The 16,974-nt window shown below is 41.8% G+C and overlaps 1 protein-coding gene across 1 annotated transcript in view; it reads left to right on the top strand.

Moving 5' to 3' along the window:
* Tpst (tyrosylprotein sulfotransferase) overlaps positions 1–16,974 on the top strand; it is a 26,749-nt gene continuing 9,775 nt past the window's right edge. The window contains exon 1 of the mRNA XM_076437292.1: positions 1–286. Within this exon, the coding sequence (XP_076293407.1) occupies positions 143–286 (144 nt within the window). The 5' untranslated portion in view covers positions 1–142. The remainder of the gene's footprint in view (positions 287–16,974) is intronic.

Below are 16,974 nucleotides of genomic sequence, written 5' to 3' on the forward strand. Positions count from 1 at the left end.
AATGAGCTAATGACGTAACCGGAAGTACGAGGTCCTCGAACGTTGTGGCCTCGAGTACCTCTTCCCAGTGATTACACCGGTGGTCGGCCACGTGTTCCCGAAACACGTCGAGAAACGTCAGAACGACGATCACCGTGACGACATGTCGTTCCTCTTGAGCCGGGGTGGCCGAAAGGGGCCCATCATCTGCTTCGTCGGCCTCTTATTTATCTTCGCGCTCTACCAGTTGGGCATCATCTGTGGCTCGATGAAGTCCGTCCCCACTGCGATGATGGTTGCTAAAGAGGTGAGCATTTCTTCGACTATTTCTTTCAATGTTTCTTCTTATGTGAAAAATAGAAACCAACGTAAATTTAAGAATGTAAGAAAATTAGACCGATATAAATGTTGTGAATCAGTGATTTTTGTACAAGACCTAAATTGTTGTAATCGGTACGAACTTAATTTTATCGATTAAAGAAAACTGTTTCAGCTGCTTATTACACAGTGATTGTTGCAGAATGTAATGAAATTAGACTGTTATAAATGTTATGAATAGACTGCGGATTTTATGCATTTATAACAAAAATGGGCGAGTCCAATTTAAGAAAGTTTACAGATGAAGAGAATTTAGAAACACCAATGTGTTGTTTTCAGCCCACTAAAATTATTACAGAAGGAAAGAACTTTTTCCACGGCTCCCGTTTCTTAAAATTGGTGCAGAAAATTTTTATTTTGCATAAAGATCCGCAGTCTAGTTATGAATCACTGACTTTTCTACAACAAATTGTTGTAATCGGCACGAACTTAATTTTACCGGTTCAACGTCTACCGATATTTCGTTTCTATTTGAAGGAAACTGTTTCAGCTGCTTATACACAATCGTTAAGAATGCCATTAATGGGCTTGAAGTAGGCAAAGAATTAATAAGAACTCGACGTAATTCTTCTCTCGATTCCCCGTTCCTTTCCGATTGAAGCATATTGTATTGTAAGAGACTAAAGAATCCGAATTTTCATTCCTCAACATTGAATATAATTGCACTTCATATTCTGTTGCATCCTTCACAACCTGATTTAATAACTGTAAATGCCAAACAATCCAAGCAACCGACTTTTTAATAAATTACAGAAGCACACTCGTTACAGTTTCAATCGCCATTTATTGAAATACGAACTCGAGCCGAGTAATTTATACAATAAACTGTGATAAAAAGCGCATTTACCTTTTCAGTAATACAAAATCAGAAGATTCAGAATGACTTTTAGGCAGCTCGGAATTTTGTCAACATAAATGCATAAATATCACGGTATAATGAGACGTAAATCGTATCCGCGCCCGAGGTATGCTACCCTCGCTGCACCTCGGTACACATAAATCACCCGAGACGGCGTTGCAACGCTGCCAAAGGACAGTGTCACCCTCCCGCAGCTCGATCTCCTTCACCAGTGTCCCAATAGGTCAACGTTGCTAGCAAACGTTTTGTCTCGTAAAGGATTCCCCTCGTCCCTCACCGCAAGTTGCAGATGCAATTCGAATCTGCACGCCTTGTCTCCAACGGGAAAATCCAAGCTAAATATCGATGCGTTGCACAGTGGCGTAAATCTAGTAAAAAGTCCAAAACCCACTAAAAATAAATATTCCGTTTTGTCGACCTTAACGAATTAATAGAAATTAGTTTATGTTATCGGCGCACAGGTTCGATCTAAACTCAAGACAAAGCAATTTTGCAATTTAAAAGATTTTTCTCAACGTTTCGACCCAAGTATGGATCATCTCCAAGAGAATTTTGCGTTTGCTATGTGCAAATTGTTCATAAGTGTATAAATTTGCAACTGAATTCCATGCTGGCACGAACTAAACTCAGTTTAACTAATTTCTACCCACTAAAGATGTTTAAATCACCACCCAGTTCGAACAACTGACTGTTTCAATGTGAAATCATTAATCCATACAAGCGGCTCCAACCATTTTTGCTCACCGAATCTGCGAGGGTTGTTTCCACCCCTTGAACGATAGTCACTAAAAGAATGTGTCCAATGTTATCACAAGAAGTCCTCTAAAAGTTTCATTATGATCTGGAGACGTAATTTCTTCCCTTGTTAGTTTCATTCGTACTTAATTATCGCCTGGCGAATGTAGGGGCGTCGAGTAGGCGTGATCCCCGGGAAAGGATCAAACTAATCAGCCGGGATATTTTTAGAAGTGTGGAGGCGTTCTCGAGAATTTCCACCCACGATAACCGAGCATTAAATCGAGTAGATACGTCTCATCGATCACACAGGTTGAAGTCGTAACGCTAGCCAGGAGAAAAAGTTCTGCGGTGATAACGAGGCTCGATTAATCGGCCGAAGCGACTGAACGGAAGATTGGCCGTCGCGAGACCTCGCAATTACGACGTAGTGCGGTGGCCAATTAGCCGGATAAGTTCGCGAACAAGATTACGTCGCGATCCACCTGTCCGTCGACAATTTTCCTCGTTCTTTCGCGGGGGGCGATGACGCTCTGACGTCTATTCGCCGGCGACCTAATCCGACGAACAAAAATCCAATTTGAAAGTTTCGTTGCATAAACGAAGTTCCTGCTCCGGGAAATTTCTGCCCTCTCGTCGTGGCGGAGTCGCGGTACCAACTTCACCCCCCAAGATCATCCTGACTTCTCATAAGCTATGCATAGGGACACGTGCCCGTCAAAGACGACAGACTCGCACGTTCCCGCAGTCGCAAATGAAAATTTCGATCCAGTGTGCGCATTCGCGGCGTCTCACAGTGGGCGAGAAACCGATCTTTTTGGACAAAAATCTGTCGACAACTCAGTTTTTCATCGATTTAATTGGAATTTCTTTTAAAATGTTCGTGAAGGACTATACGTTGATGACGTGCTGCGCGAAAATCGTCAACTGTCACAAGAAATCAAGAATCCTTATCTACGAAACCCAATAACTCCGATACTTCATCCGCCCATACCATAAATTTCCATGTACCAGCTGAGTTGCCGACACTTCTTAACCCTACCTACTTAACACTGTTGTATTATTCCCAACCGATTAAAATTCTTAAAAACTAAATAGTACAGTAAATCCTCTATAAACGCAGAAGGCCGTACGCCGTACACGATAAACGCAAAAAAATATCCCCTCCACTGTAGTAATCTGATCTCGGCTCGGATATATCGGTGTGAACCACTACAAACGCGACGCGGAGAGTCGCAGTCGTCGGCACAGTTCAAACGCCCGTGCATCATCACAATGTAACACCAATAATTAATCAATCTTCTTTATTTTTCATTATTTTGTTATGGAACTTTCAGCAACATATTCCTGGCATTTTTCTAATGCAAAATGATACCAAACACGATATAATTTCAACTATATTTAGTGGTTTAATTGACGATGCAAGTTTCGGGCGCAAGGAAGGACAGCGTATGGGAAAGAAAGAGAAGCTCAAAAAAATACTGTCCGTCTACGAAAAATGCAAAGGAACCTCCCCGAATCTTTTGCGTTTATAGAGGATATACCGTATCTTGCAATTAATCCAGACGTGTCTTATTTTGCATAAAGATCCGCAGTCTACTTTAACAAGCAACTTCTGTTGATACAAATTGTGAAAGACAATCTTCTCCATAAGAGTTCTTGTGAAGGGAGAAAGAAAGCAAATAAGAAATATTCAAAGCTACACGTGGCTGACTAGATGAGGCCATATGGTAACATGCCACGATCCAGATTTGTCATTGTTTGGACAACATGTCACATCGAACGGAGGTGTGGTAACAAACGTGGACAGGACGTTACATCCGCAAGGATTCGTCCGCCATTGATTTTCCTTCGCGTCCCATCGCTGTTGCCGGTTCTCGTTCACAGTAATTAATTGTTTTCATAATGGGCCGCTGCCAGGGATTCGATTAAAAGTTCCCGGTGATTTTCACCGGGACGAAACAACCGACAGGAAAGTCTGCGAAAATCCGGTGACGCTTCTCCGAACGGTTGCACGCCAAACGACGCGTAGTGGTCCAGAATAGAACCTCCATTATTCAAATACCTGTTCCACATGTAAACAGTTCAATCTAAAGCAATCATGTACAGCACGAGAGCCTTTGTGCGAACCAGTCCAGATTTAATCTGGCACTGTAACTAAGAAACAGCTTGTGAGCACATTCTCCATCCGGTAAGTTCGGATAATAGAAGCTCTACTGTATCATGAATTAAACGAGTAAATATGATTGAAATTACGTTGCGTTTCATGTCATTTTAATCAGAAACGTGTCACGAGTGTTCCGTAAACTGTATCTTACACTGATTAGTTCGGATAATCGAGGTTCTTCTATTCTGGGGATTATGCAAGTAAATATGATCGGAATTGTGTCGTGTTTGGTATCGTTTCATTGGGAAAAGTGTCACGAGTGTGTTGGTGAACGATTCGTGAAAAAATCATTAGGATGAAACAATTGCTTCGAGATTAACCCTCGTAAGGTAAGATCTAATAGCAAAAAACAGGATAAAAAGTAAAGAAACGTATTTAATTTTGTTCATAAAAAAATTCTTTCAAAAAAGCTAAAGCTAGTGGCCCTAAGGCCACACGTTACCTTGCGAAGGTTAAAAAATACTGCCAGTGCACGATACAAGTAACATTTCAGTCCCGAAATTTTCTACATCGAGACATTACCGAATTTACGATTCCGGCCGACTGTGGTTCCGAAGGGATGTCGGTCCGATCAGAAAGGGTTGTAACGCGGGGATTAAGAAGTTCCGAGAAGGGATCGTGGAAGAAGTTTCCCGAGCCGACGATAAGGAACTTTATACGTCCAGGCTCGCTCGAATCATAATGAAATTTTCCAACAAATAAAGCAGCAGCCGGATAAAAAGTTCGAGGAACTTAATTGTCACGACGTTCAAGATGGTCCGAAGTAAAACGGCGGACAACTGGGACGACGACGCAGTTAATTCCCGCGATAAAGTCCGGTCCGCGTTCCTTTTAATTGCGTCTCGCCTAATTCCGGCCGGGTCTCCATTGAGAATTTCCCGTGGAACTCGCGGACGCGCCAGACTATTCCCTTTATGGTTCAACGATCGAGATATTATAGTTCTCTTCGTGTTATGCAGAGGGGAATCGTCATCGTCCGTTTCTTTGTCTTCGAATTGACTCGAGAATTGGGGGGAAAAAACCCCCTCTCAGTATCGGTTTATGGCAGCTGAGGCCAAGGCGAATCCAACGACCTGTAGGGTAAAATGCCCAAATATAAACCACTTTTTATTGTCATTTTTTGATTATTTTAGAATGCTCTTTTCCGACCAACAAATTACCAGTTGTAGATGCACTTCCTCCCTATAAGATTCTGGGGTCAAGTTTGTTCAAAAATTCATACAGCTTGGGAGAAAGTTCCGAAAAGTTGGAAAATCGATACAAATAATGTCAGTAATTTCTGTTCCAATTCTTGTATCAATTGGCCAACTTTTCGGAACTTTTTGTACTCAAGGTCAGACGAAGATCATTAAAATAGCTTTCAGTGCAAAGAGTTGAACATATTCGGCTGGCTCCATGCACAAACAAATGGCGCGGCGGGAACAAGATTAAACATGCTAGCGCAGCTCTCGGTATGATCAAATTATAGAGTTCATCGAGTTCCAGGGGCGGAGCGGAAAGGCCACCGCAGAGAGCGCGCGAATTTCGCCGGGTCTCGCGCGGGGATTTTTAATCGGACCCTTTCGAATTAGCGAACTATTTTCATCTCGCGACCGGGGGGGCGACCAGTTGTTAATAACTTATTCCCCGGGAGAGTGCAGCGCGTAGAAACTAGTTGCACGTATCTACATACACGAGGAGTGTTTCGGCGGTTCGTGCACTGGTGGTCGTGAATAAATAGCTCATCCCTCGCAGGCATCCGGAACACCGTAGTACAGTGGCGACATTAATTTCCGGCCATCGGGAACGCCCGGGCCTCGGCTCTCGCTCGCTCGCTCGCTTTCCTGGCAACATTTAGCCGACATTCTTTACGCGTCTGGCCCTGTCGCGTTTTGCTCGACCAATCGCGTAATTCTCGCCCGTTCGCGGAAACACGTACCCTGGCAAAGTTCAGGGAACTCGTTTGTACGGCCATCGACGATTGTTCCGCGCGCACGTACCACCTATTTGCCGAACCATCCCGCGCAAAACTCGGACAAAACTAATTCGTAATTACTTCGCGAAATCCCGCGCGGGATAGCGTGACGAGAACCGAGGCGCCCATAGGGTCGATTCCGAATCTGTCGGGTCGACATTCGTAGACTGCTAGCTGCAGAAATGAGTCCTTTCTAATTGACACTGTTCACTCAGTTACTCGAATATTCCCCTCTTTTGTTGTGCATTTAACAGTTTGTTGTATGTACAGTGAGAAGCAAAATTAGGAATACAATACTGTAACTAATAAATTAAATATAAAACCAGCCACCCCTCGAGTTTTTGCGATCTGGTTTTAATAAACACATCAATAATGTTTTTCGGCAAAAGTATGTATCGTATTAAAAAAAATTAAAATCACGAAGTTTCGGACTAATTTATCTACGAATAACAGAATAGTATAGCTTAGGTTGAGGGACGGATAAGGATTAACCCTTTAACTATGGCTTTAATTATTCTTATTTTTATCACCAGAAGTTAAAAAATCCGCGCGTGGTACTGGAGAAACCACATTTTCTTGAAATTCTGCATGTTTAACGAATTTTCTCAACGTTAAAAAACATTCGTACGATAATCTCCCTATTTTTCCCATATTCTGCAAAGTTCCAGCTTTAATTTTATAAAAAAATTTCATCGCTCTATCTCATTTCTATCGAAAGTTCTTTGATTTTGAATCGAGTTTGGTCCAAAGTTCCCATAGTGCGGCCGTCGTCGATAAGCGATTTGATGAATTATGCCGGGAACGGGGGTCGCTTATTGACTTTTATTTATTTTGTAAATAAAACAACAAGCATAGAGGGACTAATTTTCTTAGCAAAGGGAGGAGGTAATTACCCCGTTTAGCCCCTCCAATTTTTCCATTCTTATGTATATGTATAAATCATTACATATAGATAAGAAATGAATGTATCAGCATTTGTACAACTTCACCTTTTTTTTATTTTGCGTTTAGACAGACACATTTGTGAATGTACATACCAGTAGCTGAAGGGTTAAAAAGCTGTGTTTGTATTCACTCGTTGTCTCAGCTGTAGAGACGAAATTCACACTGCGGGAGGCAAGACTGTACTCTTTGAGCATGCACAATTCAGTCGAACAAGAAGAGCAGAAAAAGGAACAGAAGAATTTCATTCGGAGTCGGCCAGACTTATCAAAAGCACTATCACGGTACAGGATCGATCGGCCGTGAGAACCGCTGTTTGTTGCACGGAGCATAGTCAGCCTGTCAATTCGTGTCAAATGCGTCCGTCACAGTGCAAGCTCAGTGACAGTCGCGTCCGCTAAAATTACAAAGGATCGCGATAGTGTGTGGTAAACGCGCGGCAGGGTTGCAATACGCTCGCGTGACAAACGCGAGGAGTGAAAGCTCGTTGCTGATCCATCGATCGAAAATTATCCAGTTACAGGGAAGACTGTTCCCGAAACCAAGGTGTCAACTATTCTTCTCGCGAGCACGCCTGACTCACAACCGCTGTAAAGAGGACGAACAAAGAGATTAGAATCAAAGGGGTGGTTCATATTAAAAGCCTCGAGGGCATTTCCAAGCTTGACGTAAGTCCTATGGATCATGCACCCGGGTCGCAACTTTAAAGGGAGAGCCGCGACTGCTCTTGCCCGATCCAAAGTGCAAACAGAATGGTTTTATGAAAATGCTACCGGGAAAACCTGCGCGATTTCCCGGAACGATAATATTCTACGGGGCGTTGCCTGTATTTCTGCCTTTTTCTGGAAACGATGCTGCAAAGTATTAAGTTGCCCGTTCGATATACACGTTCGTGCGGTTTTCGTTCTGTAATGAATTTTGCTTCCCAATAACAACTGTCCGTCAGGGACGTTTCACGTTGCCGTTCGGTTGCAATACCGAATCCGGGAACCCGAATTGGCTCGACCGTTTACGTTTTGCATTAGCAACAATAAAAGCTTTGCGGTAAACGCTCGACGAATAAAACCGAGCGTTGAATTCGTCGGCGGAGAGCAAGTTGTACGCTTTGCAGCGATCAATTTTATAGCGTGTTTTCCATTTTTTCTTTTTCTACAATATGCAACGGTTCGAACAATGTTCTCGCTCACGGTTTTTTTTCACGGAATTGATTGAAATACAAATTGCAGAATTGGGAAACTGAACAACGTCTCCTCTACAGATTGCACCGGCACACAGTGGAGTATTTTCCCGGAAATTGCGGTCATAGCTATTTCAATATTCGCTCAATATATTTAAACTGCTATAATTTATCCAGATTTGATGAAAAAGCAACCATTTTAAAGCTTCAGATTTCTACACGAATAAACGAAAGTTTTACCATTTATGTACAGTTTTGAAAATTGACTTTTCATTGGATTTTCAAGGCAAATACCACACTGTCCGGCATTTCGTATTAATAATTGCACGTGGTTGTAATTAATTAACGCGACATGTAACGTCAACTGGCGATGAGAATCTCGGACTCGATTAATCTCGATCCAAATGCTGTTAATTCTGATAATGTAAACTCGTAAATGGAACTAACTTCCCATTATCAATATTCATCTTCGAATAAATTAATTTTTTCAAGAATAATTTATTATTCATGGAAAGAGAGATGAAATCAATGAACAGCGTATTTTTCAGCCTCTTCCGAACGTGCAGCATCTGATACGCTGCCAGAGGCGCCGTAAAAAATTTGTTTTCTGAAAAAAGTGGCTACAGACTCGCGCAGCAACCCAATAGAATTTTAAAATTTCTGGAGCAAGGGGGTAGTTGGGTAAAGCTCATGAATAATGATGGACAGTAAATGAGAACCTTGAAGAAAATTATTTTTTACATCTCCTTCAACCCCTTTGGAATACTTGACTGCCTTTTGGTATGTTTACAAGCAGATGTTAATAAATAATCACTTTGTGTATTCGGTAGATCAAACACTAAACCTACCACCAGAGAGTGTTGGGCAATAAATAAATTTATTTGAATAAACAATTATTTAAATAACAAGTTATTTATTATTTGAGCAGGTCTAAATGAATTATTTAAAATAATAAAGTTAGTTTGTTATTTGCAAATACAATTTCAATTATTATTTGTCAATACAAATTTCATTTATCATTTGTCATTTCAATTATTATTTGTATTGACAAATAATAAATTAAATTGTATATTTATATTACAATTAAATATATATATTTTACAATTATTGAAATAATAAAAATGATTTTATAAGAATTGAGTGTATAAATATCTTTACTAGATCATGTATTATAATAGGAGCCTCTCCCACCCTCCGCGCAAAGTCTAAATGAATTCAATCTTGTCATTTTTATATGTAGGTTTAGTGTTAATGAAAAACTTCTTGGGCATCCGCTCCAAATAATTTTATTCAATTTTCCCAAAAAGCAGCCCTTTCATTTTGCTCGACAACTTGCATTCAGTGCATTCAATGCAACCTCAGTCGATCGAACGCGTGGATCACGAAGGGCTAACCCTTGCAGCCTCTCTATCACGCGTCCTTCCCCTAAAATAAGCTCCGGTTCGAAGTGCATAAAAACGCTTTCGCGTTCCGCGATTTTTTGCGCAGCGCCAGGGACATGGTCGCAATTAGCATTCCAACATGTAACCGGGATGGCTTCGTAATTCGGGGGTGCAACCCTCTGCTCATCACCACGATTCTCACCCCCTGAGCTCGCCTATTCTCTTCCGCTTGTAGCCCGAAGCATGTAGGGTGAAAAGGACCGGGCGAAACTCAACCGGCGCGATTTATGTCGTGCGAAGGGTTCAGCATAAACTCGTTTTTTCCCTTCCGCCCTCGGATACGGACTCGAGCGTGCACATATTCACGTGTGTTGCTTCTTCTTGTCCCCCATTTTCGCCCCTGCCCCCCACCCCGGGCCCTCGGGCCTCGGAAAACGAGCGCAAATGGCGGGGTTGGTTTCTAGAGACTCATTGAAAGCACGACTTTCGACCCCTTTCTCCTCGCGATTGTTGCAATCAACGACGATAAAACGGACCAACCCTTAGTGTTGGAGTTTAGTTTTGCATGAACCGAGCTGTTGTGAATAAAAAAGTACTAGAGTACAATATTAACGAAATATTTACTGCGACAGCTACGTGCTGCCGAATAATGCAAATTAAACTCGTAAAGGTAAAAATTGGACTTTTGAGGGCAATTGCGGTCTAGATTGAACTTTTATCTAGCGCTTTTGACTAGTGAAAAACCCCATCGCATGCATTATTGAGAGTGACTTGTTAGTTCACAATGAAAATTGCTGTCGCCATTGAAGGTTCCGTTAAAAAGTGTTTAGCGATGTACCATAGATTCATTAAAATTATGCAATAATCACCGGTCGGTGATGTGTTAAGACTCATCTGCCTACTCTACTCTTCCCCTTCTCGCGATTCTCCCACGCTTCCGCCACGGCTCGGTCACATGACGCATTTCTCTGTCACGTCACTAATCCGATACTGGCAGAGAGAGGGTAACTTTTTCCTCTGAATGCGAGTTAATTGAATAGTGAACACACAATAGCCAATGTCGCCGGTGTATTGGTGTTCTTCACGCGTCGTCCGGGAGATTATTAACAAATCTCTGCTATTTTGCTAATTTATCGCGCAGCTCGTCGCAATTACGCTCGCCGATCGTAAACGTCAATTGTTCCGGCGATTGTTAACGCCCGCGTCACTGGAATTTTAATCGCGCTACTAATTAAACGGTTCCTCGTCGAACTTTATTGTTTGTCGCGCGTCGACGTCGGTGGCACGCGTCGGCAATAAAAGGTGGTTGAATCGACGCGGCTCACAATGCGTCGGCCAAGAGGGCAACAATAAAAATAATCAATTTTTTGTGAAGGTGCAGTGGCGGGAAAATAAATAGGGAAATTTATCCGCAATTATATAACACGATGTAGTTGCTGAAGAGCATCTTCTCTGGACAAGGCAACAATGGATAGAAGCCATTTTCACTGATGAATCCAAATTCATCATCATTTGGTTCTGGTCCAATTTGCAATATCGATATCTTGACATCCTGAATGAACATTTAATTCCTTTTACTTAAGAAAATATGCCGGCACATTGGATATTTCAAGCAGATAACGATCCCAAACACACGTCTCGAAAGGTGAAGCGGTTTTTGGAAGAGCATAATTTTAGCGTTATGTGTTTGGCCATCGCAGTCGCCCGATTTAAATTAAATCGAGCATCTTTGGAATGATAAAGAAATTAAAATGAAAAAACCTACGAGTTTAAACAATCTGTACGAAATAATCGAAGATGCATGGAATAATATTTCAATCGATCGCTGCATTCTCGACTTACCAAAAAATTTTCTTATATTAAGTTACCGCGTGTCGTATTTATTTCACTAACAATGAAGCTGACTTAATTATCAAAACTTTATTCAAGACTTAGCTTAAGGAGCACATATACTCTTAATATGTTCGAAGAAAGAAAAAGAGATATAATAACTACAACTTCAGAAGAATGTAGTATATACATTGACGGGCCAATTTCCAAATTTTAAAAATCACCATTTATCCATGAACAATCGCCATAAAAAGAAATAACCGCCATAAAGATTTTGTTGAAATTTGGAAGTCGAAAAATTGAAATTCGATCGCGAAAGGAGATGTGTGGAAACATGTATTAAAAGCCGCCCCGAGGAAAATGTATTTTTCATCTTCGCGAGGAACACGATATGCCGTCTCGAGCACGCGGATTCGCGCTTGTACCTTTCCGTTTCAATTTCCAACGACCCGGCTTGCCCTGCGCGAGCGATCAATTAACCACTAATTAACCGTCAGAGGTCGGAGTGTCAGACGTTCGGATAAAAGGCGAAGCTGGATCGTTACCGACGATGAAGCTCGTTATGTATGCGCGAGACCTGCGTATGCTTTTATGTTAATCAAGCCAGTTACCATAACATAGAGAACTCAAATAATACTTCAACAGTTAAATTTTATATATTCATTATTTTTTATAGTCTCTATTTACTATAGTCTCGTGTCCACGTTTCGAACTAATATTGAAAGGGGTTAATTAAACAGCAATTGAAATCAGACCTCGGACTATTAATTAATATTGCGTTCGTTTCATATTCTACGGGGTGGATGATGCAGTGACGTCATGTAAATGTCACTGGTATCTATGAATATATGAGAAAACTTTATCCGGCAGCAAACTGTTCTATTCATAAATTATAATTAAACGGGAACATCCCTGTACGCCGTAAGTTTGTGTAACGTGTCGGGAAAATAGGGACAGTGTCCATGTAACATGATAAAAGTACTCGTGTAACGCGTGTAACTTTACATTTTCGCAAAGTTTGTATCGTAAAGGGGTGCAGTAACACGATGCTGTTGTAACGTGACAAACTTTTAGGAACCAAACAATTTTATTATTGTCGATTGAACTCTCTTCGCATACATTTATGAAGACATTACTGTAGTTGTCTTACGGTGTCCAATATACCCCCCCCCCCCCAATATTTTTCCATTTCATGAAACAATGATATATCGAAAGTTTTAGATCAGGCCTGGCCAACCCAAATGGTTTCACGGGCCACTTTAATGACGCGAAACGTTACAGCGGGCCGCACTTTAGTAAACATGCTTTTAAAAAATGTAATACAAATACAAAATGAATAAAACTTTATTGTTATACGTAGCGTTTGCACATTATAACAATATGACACATGCAAATCTTCATTTATTTAATATTTTTTGTATACATACAACGAGAAACACAAGTTTCAACAGAAATAAAATCGTCCCGCGGGCCGCGTGTTGGCCAGCCCTGTTTTAGATCAATCGTACGTCGGGAAGACGTGCCACAGGAGCTTGATACTGCATCTCTGGATCGGTGGACATCTGTTACAAAAATGGACTGCAAAACTAACACGCTGTTACTGGTCGCGGCATGTAATTCTGAAACACCCTGTACATCTAATCTACATTTTCGTAGATCTCCAGGACGAACTGCGCCACAGGATTAACCGGGATAGGGCGAAAAAAATAGCACAACAAACATTTCTCCCACACGGCGATAAAATCGGAAAATATTCGCGCTTTCTGTAAATTTTTGACGTAGGTATTTCCGCGCGAGGAGTCTCCATCGTTCCCGGTTGCGCCGCGATTTCAGAAACAGACTTTTGCGCGGGCTCTTCACAGCGAAAGGGTTAAACCGACACAACCAGCTAATTAGTAGGTTAATTACCGGCTTTTATTAGAGGCATTCCGACAGCGGTGGAATTTTCGGCCGGCGGATTTACTCTAGCCGCAGAAAACCGGGCGCAAAAGAGTGAAAAGCAGGGTGGACGCGCGAAGGTACGCATTATTTTCACCGTAAAAAATGCTAATTACAAAACGTATTTCCCTCGTCGCGGCCTCCGCGCGAAAAAACCTCGGCGCCAACGAAAAATTTCGCTGCCGTGGAGACTCTCCGATCGGTGTTACATGCGAGCAGATAACGAGCAAATAGCGAGCAGATAGGATGCACCGCTGGATCTCGCGTCGTGAAAATTATATGACCATAATTCACCTGCAATTTATGCGTCGCGCTAATGAATCGTAACCGTGGACGTTTATTAATAATCGTGCAAACTGCATCGAGGGCACGATCGAGTCTACGCTCAGTATGAATATCCCTCTGCCATGGGATCGCTGCGGTTAATTAAACGATTCCAACGTGACGTTTCAGCTTCTACTGCTATCCCATCAAGCACTATGTTCCAAATCCCACAAAGTGTCCGAGCAAAATATGTTCCAGAAAATATTAGCTTAGGCATAACTTCTAGAATGAAGGTGGACTGTAGAAGAAAACCGTAATCCGTTTATTGGGTGAGGAGAGGAGCACTTATCTGAAGTGCTGATCTGAAAATCCAAGTCTTAATGTTAGGAATTCGCTGGTTCAAAAGTTATGCATGTTTAAAGTTCAGCGATTTCCAGCGTTTTCGGCCGGCGGTGTGGGCGCCGCCACTACATTATTAAGATCACGGCGTGCAAATCTACCTTACCGAGATCGCCGCGTGCTTGTGTTGCCACTTAGCGACTCCGCTCGTTAGATGGCGCGCGACACTGAGTACATACCAACATGGCGACGTCCATACCGGTCAACACCGATGAAAATCGCTGAATTTTAAACACGCACAACTTTTGAACCACTGATCTCCTAAGATTGAAACTCGGATTTTCGGCATTTTCTCACCAAAATCTACAGGATTCTAGAAGAGAAGTTAAAAAATTCGACAACTAGAATATGTACCCTCTTAATTCCTCATTATCCAATGATTAACTGTTCCGACTCCTACCGTTTTCGCTTTAAACGGCTCATTTGTTGGAGCAACCTGAGATCGTCCGATAATAAAATGATTTACTATACTGTCCGTACGAAATGCTATCGTGCATTGTAAAGGGAAAAGAATGAAACGAAGCACGGGTTACTGGCTGAGAATACTCGGCGAAGCTTTCGTTTTATCTCGCAGCAAGGAATATTTACTTACCATCGTTTCCAAGGGAAAAGAAAGAGGTGTGGGAAGAAGCGGGAAGAGGATAGACGATAAATCGAAGGCACATGCTGCGTATTTATGACCCGAGAAACGAAGGAAATCTCGCTCCGTGGCTCCGCCGACGAAATCTCCACAGACATAAACGCGTGTTTGCATCGGTGGAGTTTCGCCAATATTTTTTCATTCCGGTAGTTTGGCGGATTTCGAACTTGCCGCTTGATAAACTAGCCGTAAAGTTCGAACGCCACGTTAACATTCGCATGGCGTTGCGATTATTGATCCGCGAGTATCGATATATTACGTAAAGTAATTCGGTGCCTTTTTATTGAATCAATTATGACATCGTTTCCAATTTGAAATATTTTCCACTGTAGATATTTTATGAACAGTTCGCAGAACGGGTTCGCACAAGTGATCGCTTAATTCTTTCGAGGAGTGTATTATTTTTTGTTTTCTCACTTTTGTTTTGTATTAGAATATAAAAATGCATACTACGCGTACTATGAAAAACATAAAAATACGGTTGAGTTTATAATTATTCACAGCACTGTATACATCATCGATTATCGTAGGAAAATTTGATTATTTACAGAAAATAACGTTATTACCGGATTACACCACTTTTGCATTAAATGGCTCAGATAGTTTTTGTCTTGAGCATCGTGCGTCTACGTCAGGAGATGCAGCTCTGACGTATAGGTTGCATTTAGTCGCTCTCTCGATTAACCCAGGGCATAATGTAGCTGGGGATTTGCTCAGGAGAAGCTCTCAGTCGATGATGAAGTGCGATGCAGTTTCAGAACAGGTCGAAACTGCTCCTGAGGATACAAATTGCATACTCTCGTGATATTTTCGCTAATAATTGCACGCGTGGCTTTTACAAGGATGCTTCTTCCTCTATTCGATCCTTACAGAAATGCACTGGTTATGTCATGGTTCCAATGTCGATAAAATAGCGATGCAAAAATTCCTCGTGCCCAGGAAAATCAGACTTCTCGAGTATATTCAGGCCCTTTAATACATTCAGTTCTTTGCTCGCAACACCTAGAATTTCATGCGAGAAGCTTGAATTCACATCTTAAAGCTCATAGAATCACAAAAACCGACAGTTGAACGTTCTACTTCACATACTTGAAGCACAATAGGCTTGTAGTCTTGAATGGGCACGGAAACCTTTCGCTTATACTCCCAAATGAACGTGTATGATACTTGGGACAGAAGTAGCTTTGATAAACTCGGCCGAGTGCAGCAAACCCAACAAAAGTGTCTCTTTAAGATCTTCGATGGAAATGGTAGTTGTGCCGGAACCAGTTCGAAACGTTATTAATCAATGCAGTTCATTCACGCTGAATTGCAATTCCATTTCAAGCCTGCAATTCTCTAATTATCGGCCTCGTAATATCGCATTAAATTCGTCGAAATTTTAGATTCAATTTACAACGTTCGAACACGCTGATAAACATTTCATTTCGATTTAAACGGAATAAATAATATGCACGTGTGGTAGATTCGACATTTTAATAACTCGTCGGTTTATTTTATCTTGAATCCGAGCAACATTTTCTGTCGAGCTCCTCAAAATAGCCATCAACCGCAGACTCCACCTCTTCATTGTTGGCAAATCTTTTACCACCGAGCCATTTTTTCAAGTTTGCAAAGAGAAAATAGTCTGAGGGGGCTAAATCTGGCTAATAGGGTGCGCGAGGAAGCAATTCGAACTTTAACTCATTGATTTTGGCCACCGCGATACCGGATGTGTGAACTGGTGCATTGTCCTGATGGAACAACGCTTTCTTTCACGCTAAATGCTATTGGTGGCTGTCAAACAAATACTGAACAGCGTAGCGTCTTCAGACTTCAAACTTGAGCTTTATAACGATTGTACTTTTGGCTATAGTAAGTTTTCAAATAACAACCGCCAGCTGAGAGTCTACTACTGAGAGGGGGTAAATTGTATTCCATCCCTAGTCCCCACTCTATCTTCCCCCTCCGCCGCGGCCCGGTCACGTGACGCGTTTGTGTACTGGCAGAGAGAGGGTAACGTTTTCATCCTTTAACTCGTGCTCCTTCCCCTGAACTGACGACTCTGCCCCCCCCCCCTGTGCAGATAGTATAAATTATAAATCGACATTTATTCGTTGTCGCAGACACAGTGCATATTGTCAGACAAAAAGCCATTATGCTCCGGTGAAGTTGCATGCGAGTACGAGCATTATTATTGCCTTTATTACTAGACTCTTCCACGATGGCCGGATTATAAGCGTATTATTTCCCGAGCCACAATTATTTTCCCCCTCCGCTGCCGGTCGAGCTTTATCACAGAAATTCCGATAATTGTAGTAAACTATTATTGGCAGTAATTGCGCCAGTAG

Source organism: Lasioglossum baleicum, chromosome 1 (assembly GCF_051020765.1).
Source record: "Lasioglossum baleicum chromosome 1, iyLasBale1, whole genome shotgun sequence".
Lineage (NCBI taxonomy): Eukaryota > Metazoa > Arthropoda > Insecta > Hymenoptera > Halictidae > Lasioglossum > Lasioglossum baleicum.